The sequence below is a fragment of the Drosophila teissieri genome, chromosome 3R (assembly GCF_016746235.2).
Source record: "Drosophila teissieri strain GT53w chromosome 3R, Prin_Dtei_1.1, whole genome shotgun sequence".
NCBI classification, from domain to species: domain Eukaryota; kingdom Metazoa; phylum Arthropoda; class Insecta; order Diptera; family Drosophilidae; genus Drosophila; species Drosophila teissieri.
The window spans coordinates 29,403,365-29,427,289 of record NC_053032.1 but is presented as its reverse complement, the minus strand read 5'-3'; the positions used below and the strand labels follow the sequence as shown (position 1 = coordinate 29,427,289).

Below are 23,925 nucleotides of genomic sequence, written 5' to 3'. Positions count from 1 at the left end.
TTTCAAACCGTCTCATACTGTTCATCATAAAACAAAGTTTTGCATACGTATTTTATAGTTATTTCTTGCAAGTACTATTGCTTTTTAAAGAATGCCCCTTAAGTTTATAGTTTTATTCCGAACTTGGCTACAGTTGGCACCTCTGGTGGCGCTTCATTCTTCGGCGTGGCAACACTTACCGCGTTTCGATAATAAAATGCGTGACGGGCGCATTCCGCGGATGCTGCGAGTGCGCCCAGGATAAATTCACCGAGCGTGATGTGAAACTTATCAACAATGGTCGCTCCGGCGGATCGGGCACATCTGCAGGGAAGAGAGGAGAAAAGTGCCGGCTATCAGTGGAATGCAAATGGAAATCATGTCAAGGCGAGGGCGCCAACAATGAAAACAGGAGTGTGGCATCGATGCTGGAATGAAGGGCATCGAAGACATATCGGTAATGGAATCTGGGGCCAGCGGATGTTGGCCAAGTAAACCGGAAAAATCATTAAAGTGGTTAAGCGTTTCATTAAGAAAGCAGCGTAAATGAACGCAGAGTGGGATTTTTTAAATGAAACCAATGAAACGAAAATGGAATCTTTACAATGCAAATTGAAAATCTATGCAGTTACTTTCTTAAGTAGGTGACAGAATAGAGGTTGCTGACAGCAAGAATTTTGCTGGATTAATTGGGTTATGTGGTTATGGGATCTTATGAAAGGCAATACTCACCCTGGACCAGCAAGTCGACTATAGCTTCCGGTATATGCCGATCGTTCACCAGGCATATGTACTCCGAGGTATCACTCGCTAATGAAGGGGAAAACTGCAGGCCGAAGTTGTCCGAAAGAAGTTGAATCTGCAACGAGATGAGGGAACTTAATTAGAAATCTAGATATTTAAGGCCTGACAACAACGACATGAGTTTCCACTTTGGGTAGGGAAAACTTTTAAATGCCAGCCAGTCCTACACATACATACAAGTATGTACATACACATGGGAAAGGAAAACAAAATTTGGGAACTCTGTCATCGACCCAGCCTAAAAGTTTTTCCTGTTTCGTCGGCAAATTTGTTTTGGCCACAAATGCAGACTCTTGCCCATAATTGAACTATGTGTCTTGCCCAAGTTGAGCATGAAGCCAGTTGCTTTGGCAGTAAATTCATTCAAGATTTGTTTGTTTTTATGTTCTGATTTGCAGAAAATTTGGAAATTGCATGAAGCCGAAAATAATTTCCATACACAGATGCACACATACATGCATACCTGCCCTACTCAGAGAATTGAGGCAAATTTAATAAGGATTTCCATCACAGATTACTGCGATACTCGGCGCACATATATTTCGGGCGAATTTATGTTCGTTTCGAATGGCAAAACTAAATTATTTCATCCACACTGCCAGCAATCTATCTTTCGCTTGGTTATTGCAGCCAGAGTGCAACTGGCTTATCTTCGAATGCCTGACCCTGTTGTTTACTTTTGTATCTTTTGCCGCATCCTTGGCCTCAAATTACAGCCTTAGGCTCCACAAGTATATGTGCGTTTCGGTCGATTGCATTCTGGTAAATTGTGGGGTCGACTGGCATTATTAGACGAGCGCCGAATAAAATGCTTGCCAGAATTTACCATGTGGAATTTTTAATATCCCATCAGCTACTCGTACTCCACAGTAAACTCTAATTACATTCATCGCCCTCTTGGCCCCACATGACCAAAGCAAATCCAGAGAGCACAAAAAATGAAAAGGGGAAAAAACACAAGTAAGTCTTGTAGAGGCAAATCCCTCGTCCTTTGGCCAAGTGGATCTCCTTAGTCCGCTTGGCTTGGGCAAACATGAATCATTTCTAGTCTCGGCCATAAAACAAAAGTTAATAGCTCAACAGGGTCCTACTACAGCGTCTGTGTGTGTGAAGGGGTCATGTGTCAGCTGTAATAAAATGAAGCAGCCACTGTGCCAAGGTGAAAAACTTTTAATACACATAATAGCCCGGCCAAGAAGCAGCCGCCGCACTTGCAGCAAACTTCCGCCCAAGAAATGCGAACCGAGCGCCGGGCGCCGAAGCCGGATTGGGACCAACTTTGGCTGGCTGCAGCTCAAGTGTCCCAGTCCGCCATTTAACACATAGCTGGCTGGCCCCCTCCTGCAGCTCGGGGAGGAGCTTCCCAGTGCACTGGGAAAAACAAGATAGCAAAGCCTTAACCAGCTAAGATAAATAACACTTTCTATTAATGAAGTGCTCTTTGATCTGTGCTTAATACTAGAGATATAAGATATTTAGTAAGCCTCGTTTGTACATCCATTTTCCCACTCAACTCTTTCTCTCAGTGCACACATCTCAGGATTCTCCATCATCTTGCTCCCAACGAAGGGGCAACTTCATCATTCTGTTTGCGCCGCCTCAATGGCCCCCCGAGTGCGTTTAAGGCCATTGCAATCACTTCTGGCCCTCCTTTTTCTGCCATCTGGCAGGCATTTGAACACTTTTTTTTTCGCAGCCATGTCGCTTTTGTTTTAGCGCAACTATCAAACATTTAAAATATATTAGCCGCGCCGGCTGCACTGCACTTGGGTGACCCCGATCTCCCCCTCCGCCCATACCACCCGATCTTGCCACCATTGATGGCCACTTAGTTGGCGGGACTTTCGCTGCACTTTCTTGTACTCATCGCCGTTGTCGACGGCGGATGGCAAAGTTCAAACAGCCGCCCGGCAACCGGCCATCAATTATTTTAACAGCTTCGTTTTTGCACCCAGAACGAAGGGCCCCATATATATCAGGGATGTTCGCCCTTTCCAAGGAGCAGCCCTGCTCCTCTGCTGCTCCTAAGTGTTGAAATGAATTCTGATATGACACTGGAGGGTCATTTCTGGGCGAAAATTGCAGGAGGGGGAATGCATCTTGCCGCTTTAATGAATAAATTCGATTCTGATAGGCGCTTTAGGTATGCAGATGAACTACACATCTTATTTGTGACCTTCCATGGGTCTAGATTCTTCTTTTTCTCTGCTCTTAAATTCCAGTTTGCTGTATTTTTTTCACGTGTAGTTATAGAACTTTCCTCAGCATATTATATCCCTTTTACTCACCCGCGGACTGTGGAGCAGGGGTATCCGGTTGGCAAACTGCGCGATTGTCGTCGACGCCGTCTTCCACACGAGCGTGTCCACCAGCGAGTGCTCGTTGACCCCCGGACACGGAATGGTCACGTTCTTGCCCGCCTCGGCATTCACCTTTACGTAGTCCAGATTTGTGACGTCTGCAAGAAATAAATAAAGCATCAAGTGTTAACGTGGTAGTGTAGCGGTATGAACGACAAAAAAGGGCGACATTTTGGAGCTTTACATGGTCTGCAATGGGAGGCATACTTGTGAAAGCTTTTAAACTGTTGTAATACTCAGTGCATGTTTAATTTGAGTGAAATTATGTGCATCGGTTATTAATACTTAAACTCCAGCTTAAGTTACATTCCTAAACATGATTGAAATTCCCTATATTCCAGTAAAATGAATGCTGATTTAATTGGGTAATAAAAGTATACATGGCACAGAGACTGCACTTTTTTCGAGCTCATGTACGAGCTGCATGCACCAAGATGAAGGAAAAGTGGCGAAAGCTTGCCAGAATTTGGGGCATTCCATTGAGAAAGTTGGGGCTGCGAGCGCCGGCTGCTCATAAAAGGGGAGCTCAAGTTATTTGGAAAGGAATATTTTGGCACACAAAAGCGAAAAGCAGCCGCAAAATGTTTGGGCAAAATATCTGCAAGGCATTTTAATTACATAACATTTTTACGGAGCACTGCTCACAGTTTGTGCTCCATGCAACACCCACCCCCCTCCCAAAAGTACATATATTCGGATGTATGTACATATATCTAAAGTCCCCCATGCACTGTGTGTGTGTCAGTTGCCAGTGCTGAAAGCAATTTAATGCTCTAAACTATTTGGTAGGTGGCCCAGCCGGTCACCTGAGTACGAAGGCACCACTTCATGCATGCCGGAGCAGATCCTTTCGAGCAATATTTGTTTTGGAAATTGCCAAAAATGCCTGGCTCTCCTCGGACCGAGCGGAGGCAGGAGCTCCAATTAAAATTATAGAAACAACAAATCGACTGACCGATGGGCAGTTGGCCAGTTGGCCAAGGAGCATCCAGCATAAGCGGCTTTGGCAGCCGAATCTGCACCGCATCTGCATCTCCAGTTGCATCTGCATAAATTGCCAAGCGTCCGAGTGTTGGTAATAAGCATTAGGGATGACATGGCCCCAGATCCGACTCCACAATCGAGCTTGGGCTCCAAAAACTCCGATGCCACTTGCAATCAATTGAGAAATCATGCTGAAAACCAAAACGATTCGATTCGATTCGATACGAATCCACTGCCCAATACCAATACCAATGCGAATACCCAATGCCAACGCCAACGCCAAAGCCAAAAACCCACCATTTAGCAAGGGCATTGGCAGAGGCAGTTGCAGTTGCAACTCAACTGGTTGCCACAACGACTGCATTTCGAGTGGATTCGGGGTAGAGGTGGACGTTGGTGGAGGTTGTTGCACCACCACTTGCTGCTCTGCAGCTTCATTCAGCAAATGGGTTTTCGGCTCTCGGTTTTCGCAGCTCGGTTTTATTCATTTCTGGACCCTTTCTCCCTTTGGTCATTACGGGCATTGCGAAATGAGTGCTGCTGCTTTTGTTCACTAAGCCACGATCATCGGAGCATTTATAAATTATCGATTCATTGTCTTTTGAGTTCTCTCTCTCTCGCTCTTGAAATTAAATTTCAGTGTGGAACGCTGTCGCAGAAATTTTGCATAATACGGAGGACGACATTCGCTGTTTTGGTGAGTTTGTGTGTAATTTATGATTTTGCACTGCGACAGTGAAGCACGAGGACTAGGAATTGGTACAGTGAGAGAAAAGCCAAGGAATAGGGCATACATATAAATATAAACTAAATCCTTAAGCCTTGAAAACACTTGAGAACCTACACAATCATTGTGACCATGAAATAGAGTCGTAAATCCTCTGCCCTCCCATTTCTCGCAGTGTCCTTGTGGCATTGGGGGCATTTTTGCATATTTCGCCCGGCGAATGCAGATGAGTTGGACGGTCAGAAACAGAGGGCGAATCGCTGTTTAATTTCCTGATGCAATGGCCCCGAGTTCAGGAAACAATTGCACACAATTTATGACGGTGGCTTTTTTGACGACTGCCCCAAAAGCGTTTTCGTACTAGAAGTTGGCAATTAAGCAGCAAACAGAGCGACATTCAAACTTACAGCCAGGCAGTCGGACCATCAGACAGACGGACAGACAGACGGGCGCTGTAAATAAATTATAATTATTTTGTGCCATTCAGGCGAGCGCTCAAGGGATTCGCTTTGAACCACAGGAAAATTAGCCAACGACAAAATCGAAATAAGTAGCCCGACCAGAATGGTGACCACCCTTCGGTTTCCGGTTCGTTTTCGGATTGGATTGGGCTAATAATCAAATTGAATGCAACCCCCGACGATGCCAGGGACGACTCGACCGGCAACAATTAATTTTATTTATGTTGATTCTAATCAAGGGACAAGCAGACAGTTCAGCAGGATTTCTGCTTCTGGGACTCACAGGCTCAGGCTGCCATGGCGAAGGGTCTGTGCCTTTGAAATCCTAGTGGAAAACCCGCCGGAGCGCATGAAAGATGAAAATATTGAATTCATGCCTCGCTGCTCACAGCTTCGGCGGAAATATTTTCAGCCCCTCCCACAGATTAATGCACTGCTATATAATTGATTTGGGATTTTTATTTTTTAGCCAAGTTGGGAAATTAAAAAGGGAGAACTAGAAACATTCAAGGAGTTACTATGCAGGGAAGGGTGTTTTTAAATAACCAAACTGTCTATACACTGTACAAAACCCCGCCCTTGCTCTAAAGAGGCTATCTTGCAGTATCTTTTTTTGTTAGTTTAAAGTTGAAATACTTATATTTTCGCCCTGTGCATGGCGAGCACCAATATCACAGCACTTAGCCGCTCCTGATTGTTTGTCCTGCAATCTCGTGAGCTCCTCTGACCCGTTGCCATGTCAATTGGCTGTAAAAACACTCCCCGATGGCTGAGCTCGTTTGAGGAACTGGAACTGCTGAACTCCAACTGGAGTGTGTCTCTTATAATATTCCGCTTTTGTTGCTGGCTGCTCGAGAACTACTCTCTCTAGTACTCGTGTTTGAGGGATCATTTATTTGCATACAGCTGCATCGATTTGGGGAGCATTTAATGCCTGGCACTTGTGAATGGCAAGCCATTTGGCAGCTGGCTGGGGTAGTGGGTAAACCCTTTTGGCAACAACCTAACCGTATTTGGCTTTCAATTTCCTCACATTCCGGGTGTCATCTGCGCACTTCTCGTGCGTTTTGTTGTGAATGGTCTGTGGAAGCGCTTCCCTGCGTGCCACCAACAAGTTGCAGTCTTTCTACGGACTGCAGCTGCACTTTGAAGTGCATCTATTTGGAAACCATTGCGATGCATTTTTCCGAGCGCACGGGGGGAAATGCCACTCGAGCCGCAGACTAGGCGGCTTCAAAGGGAGCATTGAATAAGGATGCCGCAGTTAATCTCCCCCCGAATGTTCCACACTCAGCAACCCCCCGGTGCGGTGCAACAACTTCAGGCGGTATTAAATCCCGGATTGGATGAGTAATTATCCAATTAAAATTGAAGTTTTGGTCGCTCGAGTGGTGGACAACACTTGGATGGGCTGGCAGCTCAACGGCCTGGCCGAGTCGAGTCTCATAACTTGAGGCACGTGGCCAGGCGCGTCAGTCAGTCAACTGGTTGAAAAAGGATGTGCCACGCATGGGGGCACTGAAAAAAAAGGGGCTCAGTCTGGGAAAAGTTTTATTAGAAGCAATATATGGTAAAGAATTCTTAGAATCCTTACGATTCGATTTTATAAATATTTCATTCAGCACAAATTCATTTGAAATCTCTTATTCAAAATATGCAATTGTACAAGTCCCAGTTCGTGGTCATTCCGTTTGAACCCTGCATAAATGAAATGCGACCAAGCAATTGTGCCTCTTTTCTGGCAGTGTGAGTGCGTATCTGTGTGTGGCCGCCCTGTCTGCTGTTTGTATAGACATTTTGCTGTCATCCTGCGATGGCCACCGACTGCCACAGAAGCCGAGCAATAAAGGCGTGTGCAGACATCGATGGAAAGGACATGCGAGCAGCATCGTGCTCATGACAACCCACCCACGCATACACTCTCACTCACTCACTCAGGCACACACACACACGCACACACACAGACACATTCATCGCAGGCAGCCAGACAATATCCCTTTTTTATGCCTGAACGCAGCAAATAATGAAATTATGACAACCGTCGGGGGCGGAAAACTCTGGAATATAAGATGGGCACTTCTTGGGATGACGAAAACGAGATAAAAGCTGACAAGTGGCGAATGTGAAATATGATTGAGCAGGGCCACGCCCCCACCACAGCCGGCCCGGCCCATCCACGCATATTTTACCCACGAACACTTAACTTTAACTAGGCAACTTGAAGTGTTTCAGCCTTGGGTAAACATATGTACGAGTACATGCGATCCGGGCGGCGGAGTAGGAAGCCCTTCAAGGCGCCCAGGATCAGTCAATAATGCTGACATCGAATTGAAGCCAAGCTGATGGCAACTGTCAGGCAAATGTGTTTCAATTTCGTTAAACTTTGGGCCAAAAGATGGGCGCGGGTTAAGGGTTACGTGCACAGGGCTTTGGGCCACATCTCCACTGCGTGGGTGGTTCAAGGATGCGAACTGTGGGTTGCAGGGTTGCGGGGTTGCGGGGTTGCGGGGCAACAACAACCGACAGTCGGCGGCCAGCGGTAATCCCTTCCGTTTCATTACACAAATGCGGCTTAAGGGAAAATATATATTATAAATACCAACAACAATATGAAAGCCCCATAAAATACGAGGCATATTAAAATGCAAATAAAGCAGCGGAAGCATCCCACACATGCACGGCGGAAAAGTAAACAAAATTGGTCAGCAATAAGCACTTTGAATACCTGTCAATTTAAAGTACAATTTAAAGTTTATTTTTGGTGACCCATCCGTATCAGTTGTTTAGAATTTGTTTTCTTTTCAGACAAGCATCCCCAATATGTAGTATTTAATGCTGTGTATTAAATACACACAATTTCGCTCAGTGCACTTTTATATTGATGCTTTAAAGAGTTCGCCGCAGACCAGGTGTGTGCGGAAAGCTCACTTGCAGGCCCCTTTGTTAAATTGATATAATTAACCGAGCCCCGGCGAACTGAGACCGGATTGAATGCCTGAAAATTGATCGTAAAGAACACAGTGCATGCATCCAGCTCGCCTCATTATGGCCGCGTACTTTTAGCGCCCAGTATGTATTCCAGCCGTATTCCTTATTTTCCGCAGCCGAAAGCCAGCAATTTGGCGCACTAGAGCGTTTCCCTTTCGGGCCAAACGGCGACCAGCTTCGCCCCGGTTCGCCCCGCTTTTCACAGTTTTCCCCGCTGCCCAGGCCCCAAAATTCAAATGGAAAATTCTGCACATTTTGCGCTGTAAATTGGAATTGCCAGCGGTTAAGCCGAGGGCCGTGAGCCACGCCAGGTGAAAAGTGAAAGGCTCAAATGCTGTTGCCACTTTTGCCCGGCGAATTTCGAGCATTTGAGCGCTTTTTTGCTAGCTTAGAAGAGCTCTCCATGTGTCTCCGTATTTGCGACTGATTCTGTGTGTCCGTGTGTGTGTGAGGGGTGTCCTGCCAGGCTGTGAGTGTGTGCGTCTGGGTGTCGTGGCCTGGAGCTTAGTGTAATTAAAGCTAAATAGCCTGCATAATGAGAAAGTAATTAGCAATGTGGATGCTGCCCGTTATTTCCTCTTACGCCCTGCTTTTAAACGTGATCTATATGAGTTTGTACATAGAATAAAAAGCGATAAAAATATGTGTACTTCCTGCATAAATTATTCTTGTTTGCGCACTAAAATTTTGATTATTTTGACTAAGGGTAGTGGGGTGGTAATAACCTAAATTAAACCCGAATTAAAACTATGAAAATAACAGCGGAATCTCTTGTTTGCCTAAAAGTATTAAGTTTATTGTTTTGTTGGCCAGAAGCTGTGCGTTTGATTTTCCATCTCATATTCAATGTAATCTATTTGCATTAAAAAGTCAGATAAAAAGCAAAAATCCCTGCATAATTAATTTTAGGAAATGTACCATGATCCTTGTTTTTTCTTTGTGATTTCTCGTTAGATTTTCTATCATTTCTATAAGCTACGCTTCAATTGTTCGGCGATTTTTCATTAAACTAGTTTATCTACGAATAAAGCATTTGTGCTATTTTTTTAATGGCTGGCAATTAAAAACACGTGATTTACGCGAAGTTCATGGTAATTAATTTAAATCGCCAGTTATTTTCTTTATGGATCGACCATTGTTTTACGTCCTTCCGGCGGTAAGCGTTTATTGTTTCCTCAACTCGGTATAATTTAAAGATTAAAGCGTAATGCTTTTCCAACCAGAAAGCTTCTATCTGGAAAATTATTCTTCGCCGCGCTATTTGCAATGCAAAATGAAGAGGATTTTAATTTGAAGCCGCGGTGAGGAGCGAAAGCAGAAATCGAAAAGAAATTACAATGCTGTGTTTGCATGTCTGAAATGTCACCTGGCACACGCATACAGAAACACCTCTCACACACATACACACACACACGGGCACACACATGCATATGAACACCTCACCTGTGTAAACTAAATAAAACCCGCCGACATCACCGAAAACAAAAAGCGACACGGAGAAAAAGAGCGGAAACAGAGAACAGAACCCACACCCAGGAACCAAACTCAAATAGCAGAGTAAGTTCTTTTCTCATTAAGCTCTGTGTTTACACATAGACACCCGCCCACTCACACACACACACCAGCACATACATGGGGCACGCCTCCTCACACACACACCAATACACATCCTGCTGTGTTGTATACATATTTGCTGAATTTTCACACCAACAGTGAACGAGCCTAATGAGTCCAAAATCCGATGCCCGCAACTTTCCCACTGCCACGCCCCCTTGTCCGGGATACGATAGCCCTGACCCGCCCCCTTTTTCCCCGCTTCTCCACCCACCAATTCACTAGAGGAGAGGCCCTGGTGTAATTTGTTGAAAAGCCGCGTGGTAAAAAAGAAACATGTTCACACTGGACTGCTCGGTACAACAATACAAACACCAATACAACACACAGTAAACAACAACAACGGCGGCAGGATGCACAACAACAAATACGAATAGAACAACAACAAATACAAATACAACAACAGCAAATACCACCACAACATCCGAAAATAGGGAGCAAGTTTTAATTAATCATGACGAGCTAAACAAAAGTCCTGTTTTGTTACACGACAAATAAAAGAGTAGTGCGTTCGAAATATGTTACGTGTTTATTCCAATTGAACCACCTAAAACTATTTATTATTGAAGTCTCAGATTAGGCAATTTCTACAATATATTCTAAGCTTTATAACACAATTAGCTACGAATAGTTCGCCGTGTAGATCAAGGGCAAAAGCTTGACTGGCAGTGAACAAAAATGTCAGTGGCAAACGTCTAGATAAATATGTCAGCAACAAAGCTGGCAGCCAATCCAGCTGCCCCCATTTCTGAAGGAAAATCCACCACCCACCGCCACCCACTTGGTGAGTGGCTGACAAATATTTGCCTGAGCGATAATCAAATTTACATTGTGCTCAAGTAGAAAGCGAAGAAGTGGGAGGTGATGGTAGTGGTAGTGGGCCACTTAGAGGTGGCTTCTCGAGTGGGTGGTGCTCGATGGTTGGCTGTAGTAGTGGGTGGTAATTGCGACTCAAATGACACCGAAGGCCATTGGCATCCCTCGCCAAAAGGAGCAACAGCTGAAGCAAACTGCGGGCTGCAGCTGCCGGAGGAACTGGAACAGCAACACCAACAGCAGCAACAGAAACAGAAACAGGATCTGTGAACAGGTACACGCGCATTAAGCCAAAGGCAGGCCGCCCGCCGGAAAATACAAGGAAAATTACTTAACTCCCGGTCGTCATTAAAGAGCTTGGCCCGCCGCCGGCTGCCAACGCTGCGAACCCCAAGAACAAGGACCTTCGCTCCACATGCTGCAAGTGTGGCTGCCGCCACAGGGTATTAAAACATTAAAACTGTTTCCGCGCTTCGGCTCGCGTGTCACTGTGCGTTTGCGGATGTCCCTAAAGTTTATGCTAATGGATGCCCGCATGCATCTGCGTTTGCATTTTGAGATGCGGGCTAGCCAGCGAAGCATGGCGACTCAAAAGGGGAATTTCTAGGTCCATTCACATGTTTTAAATAACTTTTTATGAGGGTAAAGATGATGTGTCTGCTGCCTATTTCTTACTCTTACTTTAAACTACATCTTTAACGTAATTAAAATACAGTGAAAGCCCACATTCTCCCAGGAGCTTTAAACCAAACTTAGCAGACTCCCACTCACCGTTTCAGCCAATTGCCACGCCCCTTTCCAGTCCGCCCACTGGCATTGGGCAAAGTGAACAACAAATTACACGACTCGGGGGAATTCATCCTTGGCGAAATATTTGCGGCAAGGCGAATGCCGCGAACCCGGCTTGTCTAATAAATTAAAGCGGCTAACTGGCAGCTCCTTGTTGGCCTCACTATATCTTGTCGATTGGCCCGATTCCGAATACGAATCCGATTCCTCTCCCTTAACCGATTCTCCACCGGAGGAGCAAAGCAGCCAAAGCAACCAACACACCCAACAAATTTCGCTTAAATTAAACACAAACGACAAGTTGAACTGTAAACAAATGCGACAATTTATCTTACTTTCATTTAATTGTCAGCGCCAAAATGCTTGCCGAGGCAAAACCAAAGAAAACAGACAAAGTGGAGCAGTCATGATTATATAACACAACAATACACCCAAGTAAATATATCTATATCTATATACATATATATATGTAAACGGATAAGTGTGTGTGTGGGATAATCAACGTGAAATTAGCGCTGACAAATTGCCAAAATGCCAAAAGGAAAATGTTCGCTCAGGATCAGCGCCGTTACTCTGACTTTCCACTTTCCGTGTTATCTGGCAAAAGCGAAAATTCAAAAATTTTCCTGCAACCCACACACACAGGCGCACAGAGAGAAAATAATGGAGAGCGTGTTTATTTTTCCACGAATGAAAATAGTGAATACAATGCAAGCGCAGGCAGTGGAACGGCTTGTCTGGCCAGCAACAATATTTTCATAGATATTTTTGCGCTATTTAAATGCCGCATATTTTATCCATCTAAGCCCCACACTCTCTACTTTTCCAACAGTGCTGCTACATTTGGCGAAAAAAGCTGGCTGCCAAGCTTTTCAAAGGAAAACAAACTAATTAGTTGCTAGTCTGTTGGGAAGCTAATCAGTGTTTTGATTAGATTATTATCATAAATATTCAAGCTAATCAATAACTTTTAAATCTGAAAACTTGAAATATTTAGCTTCCAGCAAAGTTCAGTTGCCAGCACTTTAATTACATTCCTCCTATTTCAAACTGGCTGCCTTTCGTATTTTTTGTTGCCCAAAAAAGTATGCTACGCTTTGTGGTTGCCACGCAGCGTGCAATATGATAAATAGAGTGTGCAGCTGTTGTTGCTGCTGCGCTTTGGTATTTGGTGGTAGTGGTAGTGGTGCGGCCTGTTCATCACAAAGTGGGTCAGTTGTTTACTGACACAGTGACTCTTAAGTGCACCCACACACTCGCTGCGAAAGTATGCAGCTGATGTTGCGTTGTGTTTGATACACTCGAGCGTCGACAGACGCTCTCAACGCCGCAGCAGCAACGTCCTCCACATCGCAGCAGCCACATCTGCAGCAGCAGCAGCAACAGCAGCAACAGCAACATCTGCAGCAGCAGCGGCAGCAACATCAGCTAGCTGACACAGTTGACGTCTACAGATGTAATGCCCCATAGCAGGCAGCTAACCACTCAGTCAACCTCGGCCACGCCCCACCCATCTGTGGCGCCCACCCAGCGAACCACCCACTTGTTGTAATTTTTTATATTTTGTTTTGTCACAGTGTTTAGCAAAAGCACTGGTTTTTTGTATGTGTGCGTTTGCGTGTGACTGACGGAAATGCAAAAGTGTCTCATTGTGTTGCCCTCGGGTTTTTTGGCCTGGCAGCAACATTTTTGCTAAGTACTTGGAAACATTTAAATGCTGAAATTGCAAAGAGGGTAAATGGAATGGAGAGGAGTGGCGATGGAGGTGGAGATGCACTTGCGAGAATTGAATTTTGTGGCAAATTGCAAACAAACAAAACATCGAAGAGTAAGAAGAACGACACCTGAAGCTTGATTTTCGCCGCATTTTAAGCTCTTGGCCTGGTTTAGTGGCCCTTACACGGAGCGAAATAATTGGATATATTTTATCACTTTTTAAACAAATGATTTGAGAATTGACTGAATTAGTTTTTCTTGTGTATGCATGGTCGCACTGTTTAAAACTGTGACCAAATGATAAATTTAAACACAGTTGTGATCATCACCTATTTTTCTTTTTGGTAATGCACACTTTATCTATTAATCTTTTGTAGAACTGCACACCTTATCCTTTGATCGAACACAAACTCATTTAAGGTCCTTGATGGCTTCCATATTTTTCGCCGTGCACCTGCCATTGTAACTGTTTTTGCAGGTCAAGTGTGCGGTGCATGCCACCACAATGGGCCACTGCAACCACCCACACATTCGTCGCATTGTGGCTGCTGTTTTTGCCCCACTCGCAGGGGTCAAAACGGGGATAAGGGAACGGAGCACCTGAGGCCAGGTTGCAAGCGCGTTCTAAGTGAAACAGCCAACACAAATAGCACGCTCTTGCTGGGCAAATAAACGGGACACCAGGACACGAGGACACCGGTACACGAGGACACTAGGTGGGCCTGGCAGAGATTCAGAGACTCATTTTAGCAGAGCAAACAAACGTCAAGCGTTGCGTATACGCAACGTGAGCCGCTGTCTAGCCTGCCAGGCACCAAGCAGCAGGCACCAGGCACCAGGCAAAAGCTACTGCTGTTGTTATTGCCGCTGATTTCCAGATGGGTGTGGCTGCTAAGCTCTGGGCTAGATTTTCTAATGCATTTTGCGCGTGTTTATTATTTTAATTACTGAGCATGCAAAACTCAAATGCCTTCAGATGCAAATGGCTCTTGTCTGCCACTCATCTGGATCTGGAGTTTGTTTGCCTGCGCGTGCTGTGGCAGCTGCCAGAAGGATGAGGCAACGGCAATAGTTGCCGCTAACAGCACTGGCAACAACGTCGCGATTTCTCGCCAACAAACTAACTATTAAGCGCTTGGTTTGCTCATTAAAATGCGCTATGATTATTTGCCTCTATGAGCTCTATGAACTGGCGAAGCGGCAGTTCATCATTTGATGGGAATGGCAGTGAACTCGCGTGATGGTGGGGCATAAAAACAGATCGCCCCCGCTAATGACACCACTTTGGTATTGATTTCGCTGTTGGCCCCTCAAAAACCATGATGTGCACTTTTTGTGGCTTTGCTAATGAAGTGGTTTGCCTTGGTAAAAATAATCCGCCCAAGTGGGTCGCCGATGACAATGCCTTTTTTCGGCGCTCCATATTCTTTGTGTCTATAAATAAGGCGACAGAATTGGATTAATCTAGATATCCATTCGTTTTCATTAGTCTAATTTTTGTGACCAGCTTTAGCTTTGTGCTAATGACACCGAATGGTCATATGTGCTGCTGCTACAGCTGCTCCAGCTGCTTATGCATCTGCCGGAATATCCAAAGGAATTTCCCTCGTTTCGGCCAAATTGGTTTTCGAAATTGGTCGGCCACAGGCAAAGGCCACAAGATCTCGGGCCAATGCCAAGCTCACCTGCAATCCGGCACAGACCAGACTTCTGGCACTCAAAGTTCTCCATCTCGAACCACAGAGCACTTAACATTTCTCCCAGACAGGCCTTAAATAATTGTGCATCTGTCGACTAATTCGAGGCACTTTGAAGTTGAACGCAGCCCGTTTGGCCATACGAATCGAGTTAGCTGTCTATGGTGACAACTTAAAGCTGCAGTTTCATCAGTTGATGGGTGCAGTGCACAGTAAGAAAAAACGTGGACACTTTGGGTAGGCAAAAAAAAAAAAAGCATATTATTAGCTTACTTATACTTTTGCGTATACTTGTGTTCGATTTAACCATTTGGTTACTTATTTAATTTAAGGAATATTTTGTAATTCAGTCACTTTTTCTGTGCGTGCCATTAAGTGGCTATTGGTTGAACCATTCTAGAAGCTGCTTAACATTTCCGGGCACACTGTGACCCAGATTTCTCCATAGAAATATAGGGGGGCTTATGTGCATTCGCCTGCTTCTATGGCCCCATGTGAAGCACATGTTGAACTGCTTAGCTGGCTTATCGGTTCTCATAATAATTGCAGCTGCAAATTGTCTTTATTTATTGTTCTGCAGATGCACATGAGCGATGCTCATGAACTGCGTGTGTGCGTGTGTGCGTCCTTGCATCCTTGCCGTTATTTTAATGATGACAATTGTTTGCACTGCCTACACAAACACGCACACTAGAGAATGGCAGTCAGGATATGCTGGAATGTCCGGTGTGCATGTAAATTTCAATTAGACGCAAACACGAGCCGGTCGGCTAATAAACTCTGCTCATTACATTTGCTAATAAATTGTCGGAGGCAGCTGGCGCAGCTACTGGACGTCTTTAATCTGGCCCTGAACACAGTGCACTGTGGATCTTGGGCCAGGGACCAGGGACCAGGTCAGCAGTTTGTTGCTCCCAATCAATCGATGACAGCCACCGTCTGGGCGTAAATCAATTAGTAGGCAATGAATCGAAGGGACGAGGCAGCAGAAGCGCCTTTCACACATCAACAGCATCGAGCAGCGACAATTTGGCAAAGTACCCAGCAGGCAGCGATGTCGGGTGTCAGTGCCCCACATCCATCCATTCGCGTCATAAATAAAAAACCAATTAATTTATCTTGGCCTCGAAGCGTGGGCTCCGAAGTGTCGAGGAAAGGCGCGAACGCGTTGGCGTTTCAGATGGCTGAAACTCGAGAGGGTCTATTTATGAGCTCTGCAGGCGCAGAAAGCCAAGGGAATCAGTGTGAGTTGAAAAGTGGGAATATAAATACGCTTTCGACTCTTTAAATATATTCTTTCATAACTGCGTTCGAAGAAATATCATTTTCGCTAGCTAGACTTAATTGCCATTAAATAACTTAATTAAATTCAAGCCTAATTAAGCATTATTTGGTACTAGGCTAATCGAAACATACATAAGACCAATTTCGAAAAATTTTAAATTGATCAATAATTTGCACCTGGTCTGCTGAAAATTACATTAAATTATCGATGCACGCACGCTCCGCTAGAATTTGTATTCATTTAATTGAATTTAGCTAGAAAAATATTTGATGAAAATAATACAGTCTGCTTGTTTGCTTCTGAGAATCCAGGGAATCGGGCGTTCAACTGTCTGCAGGACAACACAAGGATATTTGGCCAGGCGTTAAACGAACCTCTGCTAATGGCAACCACGCACGCAGCAGTGACAACAAACACCAAACACAACTTATGGGCTTCTGGGGCAAAATCGCGTTACCCATACGCCGTGTTGTGCCAACGCAAACGCATTATAAATGATCAGCGGCAAGTTGCGTTGTGCGTGTGATTTGCCGCCTTCATTCCCCTCCCACTTCCGTTTCCGTTTTTCGGTTTTGTTTTTCGCCGCTGCTGTTTGCCTTTTGCATATTTTTCACCTTAACTCAATACTGTTTGTTTGTCGGTCGCTCGCGAAAGGCGCAACATAAGCCGCCAAATGACTTTGCGGCATTAGGAAGTTGCAGAGTTGGGAGCGAGGTGGCAGCCAGTCAGCTGCCAAACACGCACATCCGCTGAGTGCACACGTATGTCTTACCTATCTGCCAGCGTCGAACGGCACGGCAAAAAATATAAATCAGTTGTATTTTTTAGAAAACAAATACCCTATAAGTGTGGCTTAAAGTACGCAAGAACCTTGGGATACTTCAATTAAACAATGTTAAATATATAATTGTATATATTAAGTCACCAAATATTAGCTGCAACTGATTATAAGAGGCATTTTTCCAGGTGTACTCAAGTGTAACTGCTTTCCCCGTTGTTTTGTAGGTGGCGCGGTGCCTGGCAACCGCTTAAATTTAAATTTAGTTGCTCGCATTTATCGTTGCCGCATATGGTTGCCTAATGCCTTTTTGATAGTAATTCCCGGCATAAGCATTTTATATACGTGCCCTTCCTCCTCGTCCCCCCGAGGAACTATCAAGTGAAATTATTAAAGACCTCAGTTTCGGCTCTGTTTTCCCTGCCGAAAAACAATATTAGGGGCATCCAGGGACCACGTGCTGTTTGCTTAGGTGTTTTGCTGTCCGGGTGTACGGTTTCTTTTCCGGCATTTGGTTTGCTTTGGGTTTTTGCATAGGACCTTTGTTTGCTTTCGTGGGGGCCTGAATGTGGTGTGTGTGCGTGTGTGGTGTTATTTTGCTGCTGCCAACACACATTAAAAGTTGTTAGTCGGCAAATTGTTTGTGATTCATTGTTGTAGCTGGGCTATCATAACGATAGCAACCTGTAATCACATGCTAAATATTATATTGTTTGTATTTTTACGGCTAATTACTCATATTTGGACTGTTGTTGTGTTGCTCGGTGCTCTTGGGCCAGGGCAACGTGTCGTATGCGTGTTATAGCCACTTGACAGCGCCGAGTAACAGCATGGTAATAAAAGCTATTTTCGCATTGCCAACAGACGAGGCCTCTAAGCAGCCGCACAGTTTGTTGTATAATAATTGGGTTATAAAAACAATGAGCGGCAATAATGTGCAAAATAATTTTAAATGCACTCTCACTGGAAAGCGAACAGAGCCACACACACACACACGCCCGCCTGGGAAAAGCTTTCTTTTAGGGTTAATTAGCACAATTTTCCCCTGCTTTTATGACCCCAAAATACAAGTGTTTGGCGTGTGGCCATGGCCAGGTCCCAGTTTTCCGCTTTTCCAGCTTCTCTGGGCTCTGGTCTCTGGTCTTTGGTCTTTGGGTTCTCGGCTCAGCTTCAGAGCTCGGATCCAGCCTTGAGCTCTCCAGCTCCCAGTCGACTTCATTTTGTGGTAGCCAATTTTCTTTTAACTGTTGTTTGGGTTTTCCTCTTGCCCCCGCCTGCTTGCCTCCGCCTGCTAGCCTGCCTGCCAACTGTTTTACCCGTTCTGACCTCAATTTGTTCTGTTCGCAGCATGCCCACGGGCGCAGTCTGGACATTTAATTGTTTGCTTTTTGAGTGCGCCACAGTCGGCCATGGAAAATAATAGAAATTACGCCAAAGCGCCCATAAACGCCCCAATGAGCTGCAGTTTCCCATTTCCATTTCCATCCATTTTCACCCACTTCTAATCCGACTGCCGTTCAATATTCGTCTGCAAACTTTGCAGCCGCGTCGAGAGCTGAAAAATTTTAAGTGTCCAACTTTGGTCACTAACCAAAAAAAAGTGGAAACACAGTGAGAAATATATAGGAACTATATCATTTAAAGTATGATGTCAGTTAATTATTATTAATGTGTTATTATTGCTCAACACATCATTTAAATGCTGCAAATTGAACACGATGTCATATTTTAATAATGATAAATTAGTTACAGTGGCAAGTTAGAAAAATGTATATTGACTTAGTCGCACAACATGAATTACTAATTGTACAATGTATGGTTTTGTTACTTATGAAACTAAATTACCAATTAAACAATCATTTTAATTACTCGTTTGTCTGATTTATTAATGAGCAATGGGAGCAGATACTCAAAATATTATTTAGAATAGTCATAGTCACAAAATATTCATAAAATACGATACGTTTTGATTATTTATTGTAACAAAAGTCGTTGAGAATGTGGAACTAATTTTTATAAATGAAATTCCATAATATATATACAATATTCATTCAGTTGCGAATGGAAATAAAATTTGAACTGGCGCAAAAAGGAAAAGAATAAGAACGGAAAGAAGTGTCTGCCATTTAAATATTAAGCTACTTTCGCATGCAGCCAAATTTGATGCGGCTCGTTGAACGTCTGTCGCATTTTGTTGGTTTCACTCATTTATGAAAATTGTTTTCATTAATGCCATTGAAATTGTATTATTTGCGTCCAAGTGAATAAATTTGCATACGGCTGGGCAAATAAGTTTCATCTTTTCTTCCACGCATTTTCATATTATTTTCCTTCGCCGCTCTTTGTTTGCCCGGGAATATCACAAAAAAATACAAAAAACAAGCCACTGACAGCGGTGATGTCGCAGTTTCTGACAGCTTCCATTACCTGTCCACTCGAGCATTCAGAGTCCTTTTCTGAGTGAGTGTTTCAGTGTGTGTGTGTGTGTGTGTGTGTGTGGGTGTTGGGGGAAGGTCCTCCATGGCTCCACAGTTCTCCACAGTCCTCCACAGTCCTCCATAGTCACTCCAATAAGCACTTCGTCTGCCGTGGAACAGCCCCATTGAACGAGCGAATTGTGTATTCAAAACTGCAATTCAGGAAATTACATTTCGAGGCGGTTCTCCCTGAATGGGACGCCCAGCAGGTGACAGCCAGCTTAAAATCACTGCTGCTCCAATTAATTGGTGGTGTTTACCTTATATTTAAGCACTGGCTTAGCACTGGCTTAAGTTGCAGACCGACCGAGTTTCCGACACACAAAGTGTGGAAAACTTGTTTAGTAATAGTAATTTACCTAATTGGTTTACTAACAAAATAAGGATGGCCACAGCACTTTAGACCTGAATTATGATTTCAGCCATAACTAGCTAACAAGTGGTTATTCATGTTTGCGTAAAAAGGAGTCAAATGTGTGAAATTCATTATCTTCGGTAGCTGTTTAAATTGAATTTCGTGGCATATGCGTGGTTTTTTCCTGTGCAAACCCAAAAACGAAAGCTCTGCGATTCGATCGAAATTTAATGCTCGAGTGGCGGCTGCCAAGTTTGGTTACCGATTGCATCGTTTTGCTCTCCAACTTTCAATAACTATCGGCATGTGCGGTTGACTTGGTCACTGGCTCATTAGGCAGTGGTAAATTTACTGGCCGCCCACGCGGCATATGCGCAATGTGTGCAATTGTGTGCAGTAGTGTGCCAGTGTGACGGCAATTAATTTGTGAATTTAGCAAATGAGCATACAAATTTTATGCAAATTGGTAAATGTTTTTGCCCTGCATGTCCTGAACGGCATGTCCTGACAGGTGACAAAGTCCGACTAATGGAGCTACCTTGCATCACTCGAAAAACGAATTGCGAAAAACGAGCGAGTCCAGGCGAGGTAATTGCTTGATTTGCATAATTTATTGTCCCATCCAAATGCAATTCCATTGCATTTCAATTTGAGGTGTTGCCTAACGTCGACTGACAGGTGGAGAGGCCCCAAAAATAGTTTCGTTGTTTCGCAAAATGTTATCGGTGTCGTGCAAGTGGTGCTTAATTAGGCAAAACTAACGATCATTATGCATAAACAGTAATTAAATTGCACACTGACCGGCGCTGTTCGAACCGAAATCATTTGGGTCACTTGAATCAGCTGCAACGTTTGAAGCCAAGTTGGCTTAATGTGCTGCCATTTGGCTGACACGCCCACTCGACAAGGACGACGGGGGCGGCAGACGGGAGAGGAGCGGAGTGCCATTTATCAAAATGAAATGCGAATAGCGATAAAAAATAAAGCAGCGCAGAATACAAAACGAACCGAGGCGAAAAGTGAAAAAGTTTGCAGTCCAAAAATGTTTGCGTCTGTCGGCGCGCTGTCGTTTTTTCTGATTTTGGCTTGTTTATTCGCCAGCAGAGAAGAAGCCAAGCCAACTGATTGGCCTCTGCACTACACTGAAAAAAAAACACAATGTAGATGTTCTAAAACCTAAAATAAACTTCTGGATGTTGTAAAATGAACTACATAGATCGCTGAAGCTAAAGAGTCTTAATTTTCCAATACCGCTTTTACCAAGCATCCTTTTTTGCAGTGCATCATCCTTCTCGGCCGTCAGCCTGAATGACATTGAAGTAAACAAATGCTGCTGCTAGCTGCTAACAGCATTAAACAGGACAAAGCCAAGCCGAGTGGTATTGTACCCATTCTAACCATTTTTTACCATTTTTCCGTGGCAATTCACTCAGTCGCCGGGGTGTTAAACTATTTTGTTGCATTCGGTTTGATTGCAGCTGCAACTCGATAATGAAATGGCCACAAAACGCTGCAGTTTTATTTGCCTTGCCTTTCAGAGTTGACTGCTCCGTTCCTGGAAGCTCAGTGTCAATATGGGAGCGGGAAAATTCCGCACTTTAAGTGCCCGGGTGTCCTGGTATCCTGGTGTCCTGGTGTCCTGGTGTCCGGTTGTCTCCTCTGGCGGACTTGGGAAACTAAGTTCCTGCGGTCAGTGCCTCGAAACTTCCGTGGCAGCAAATGAATTTGCGGCAACTTGTGGCCAAGACAAATGCTGACAGTTCACTCAGCCAGCTGGTGGACTTGTCATTAATTTTTTGGAGCTGGGAACTCAGAACTCAGCAATGCGAGGAATTTTCGCAATTATGCGTTTGCTTTTCACCCACCCACACACACACACATACACATACACACAGGCGCACACAGTTTGCCGGGCAACTAATTACATTTTTCATCAATCAAATTGCAGCGTCAAAATGCAAATTTCATTACACCAACCAGCCCCCGCAATTCGCAGCTTATGTTTAATATTAATTAATATAAAATGCCGGGTCTAAGCCAAAAATGGTTGCAGCCATTTTCATTACGGCCATAACAATGAAAATTGCCGGCTTGTAATTGCAAAAATTGCAGAGGGCAGAGCAGATTCAACCACCCAACCTCCGTTTCCCACTTTTCCCGCGATGTAATTTTCGAGTTTTCCGGACAGACGTCGTGGCTTATATTCGCCCACTTTTCGCCGCGTTTTCGGCCACGTTTTGTTTGCAAATGCCACTCGAAATTTTCCATTTAAATGGCAAATAGAAGCCCGGAGAAAGCTGCGCTAGGAATTTTCACCGAAATAAAAGCAGCCAAAACTACGAATCCTGCCGCTGCCGCTGCAAGTGCAGCAAATTCAGCAGCGGCAACATCGGTATCCAGTGGTTTTGGTTTTGATATCCCCATTGGCGGCACAATGACTTCATAAACAGATTTTCATTTCCCTCCGACTCGCTTTTCCTCCTTATCTCCCACTCTATCTCTATAAAAATACAATTTCCTGTTCTTTATGTGGAGCAAACACACAGGCAGACATTGCCATATAGCGTCATTTCCACACCGACCAACGGCTCCGAAGGTCCTTTTCGTATATTGTGCTGCATTTTTATGCTTAATTCTCCGTTCTTCGGCTTTCGCTTGGCCTATTGCCACATAAACAAATTGTTGCCGGCCTTATAATTGCTGTGGGTGGTTGCTCCGACGGCCCAGAAAGTTTTATCAATAACTCATGATGCACAGTGCGTGCTGAAATGCAAGATACCATCCAGTGGGAATTGAAATTGCATGGCTCCGGGCTGTCGAAAGATGAGACTGGAAAATGACTGGGAAAGCAAGCTGAAATGAGGTTAAGCGATACGGTGGTTATACCAGTCGTAGTCACTTAATGTTTGCACTACGTTTTATAAACTAGTATCCTTTAATCAGTGGTAAATCTGTAGAATATTGTTCAATCATAATACATTGTGCAACAAAATTGTTTAAGACAATAAATCAGAATGGCATTTTTCCCTTATGACCAACATCCACTGTATCCTCACTTTGGGGCTTAATAAAGAAAAGACAGTAAGGCAGAACGATGTTGCGCCTGTTGTCACTTTGATAAGGGCACTTAGCCAAATCTTTTGTCAGGAGAAAGCCTCCATTGATGTCATCGTTAGGCGAAACTCAAAGTCAAAGGAAAGGAAAAGCCTGCATGAGGGGCCTGCGTGGAGCTCTTCATTAAAACACATGGCAGGGCAAACCTTTGGCTCTTCCGATCCATTCCATTTCGTTCTCGACGCGTGCTCAGTTTTCGCATTAATTTGGTCAATTTATGTGCGTGTGCGATAAAAGGACAAATGGACAGTCATTCGAATGGAGTTTCTGCGCCAACCCAAAGAGGCACTGAGAAAAACTAGAAGGTGTCATTAGTGTTTCAGCTTTCGATAATAATGGTGCAATGCTGATATGTACGGGTATCAAGTTAGGCTAGCACGTATTAATATGTTTTATTTTAAATTAATATTGGCATGTATTTTTTTTCTACCTGCACAATCGTTCAACCCCTCTTCAGCACCTATTTAGGCCAAGCGTTCATTGCATAACAAATAGTTGGAGTGTGTATGTGTGTATGGCGAGCGGTCGCGCGAAGCGCCTCTAAATTGCCATTACTCATACGCCGCGTGTGACGCCGGCAATTAAAGCCAATAAAATGCACAAGTGCCGCTGCACTCGGCTATAATTACGCAACTATTGAGCTGCTAAGAGGAAGGGGGGAGGGAGCGGGGTAAAGGCTCTTTCCAATTCACTAAATTCGACAGCCAAATGCTTCACATTCTCTAACATTTATTTGACGTCAAATGGCTTTCGAATGATCGACCTCATCGGTAAACGAAAGCATTTCGGCCAGTTTAAACGTTTTAAAAGCGTTCGCTTGCAAAACTGCTGGGGGAAATCAATTATAAACTGGTAATTGAGGGACCGACTACTAAAGTTTGTGCAGCTCGCAAATTGAATCATGTTATTGCTGTGGGTTGCTGGCTTTCTGGGTGCTGCTGGGTGGTCGGCTTGATTGGCTGGCAAATTGCACGTGCCACG

General features: G+C 44.3%; 2 protein-coding genes across 4 annotated transcripts in view; one reads left to right on the top strand and one right to left on the bottom strand.

Moving 5' to 3' along the window:
* LOC122621232 (tyrosine-protein phosphatase 99A) overlaps window positions 1–23,925 on the bottom strand; it is a 234,771-nt gene that overhangs the window by 66,199 nt on the left and 144,647 nt on the right. For both annotated transcript variants that reach the window (XM_043799034.1, XM_043799032.1), the window contains 3 exons: window positions 3,072–3,241; window positions 712–838; window positions 180–303 (listed from right to left, as the gene is read on the bottom strand). In XM_043799034.1, coding sequence (XP_043654969.1) covers window positions 180–303; window positions 712–838; window positions 3,072–3,241 — 421 coding nt within the window. The remainder of the gene's footprint in view (window positions 1–179; window positions 304–711; window positions 839–3,071; window positions 3,242–23,925) is intronic.
* The window catches only part of LOC122621233 (uncharacterized protein C2orf42 homolog), a 174,188-nt gene that overhangs the window by 71,001 nt on the left and 79,262 nt on the right, over window positions 1–23,925 (top strand). The window lies entirely within an intron of this gene.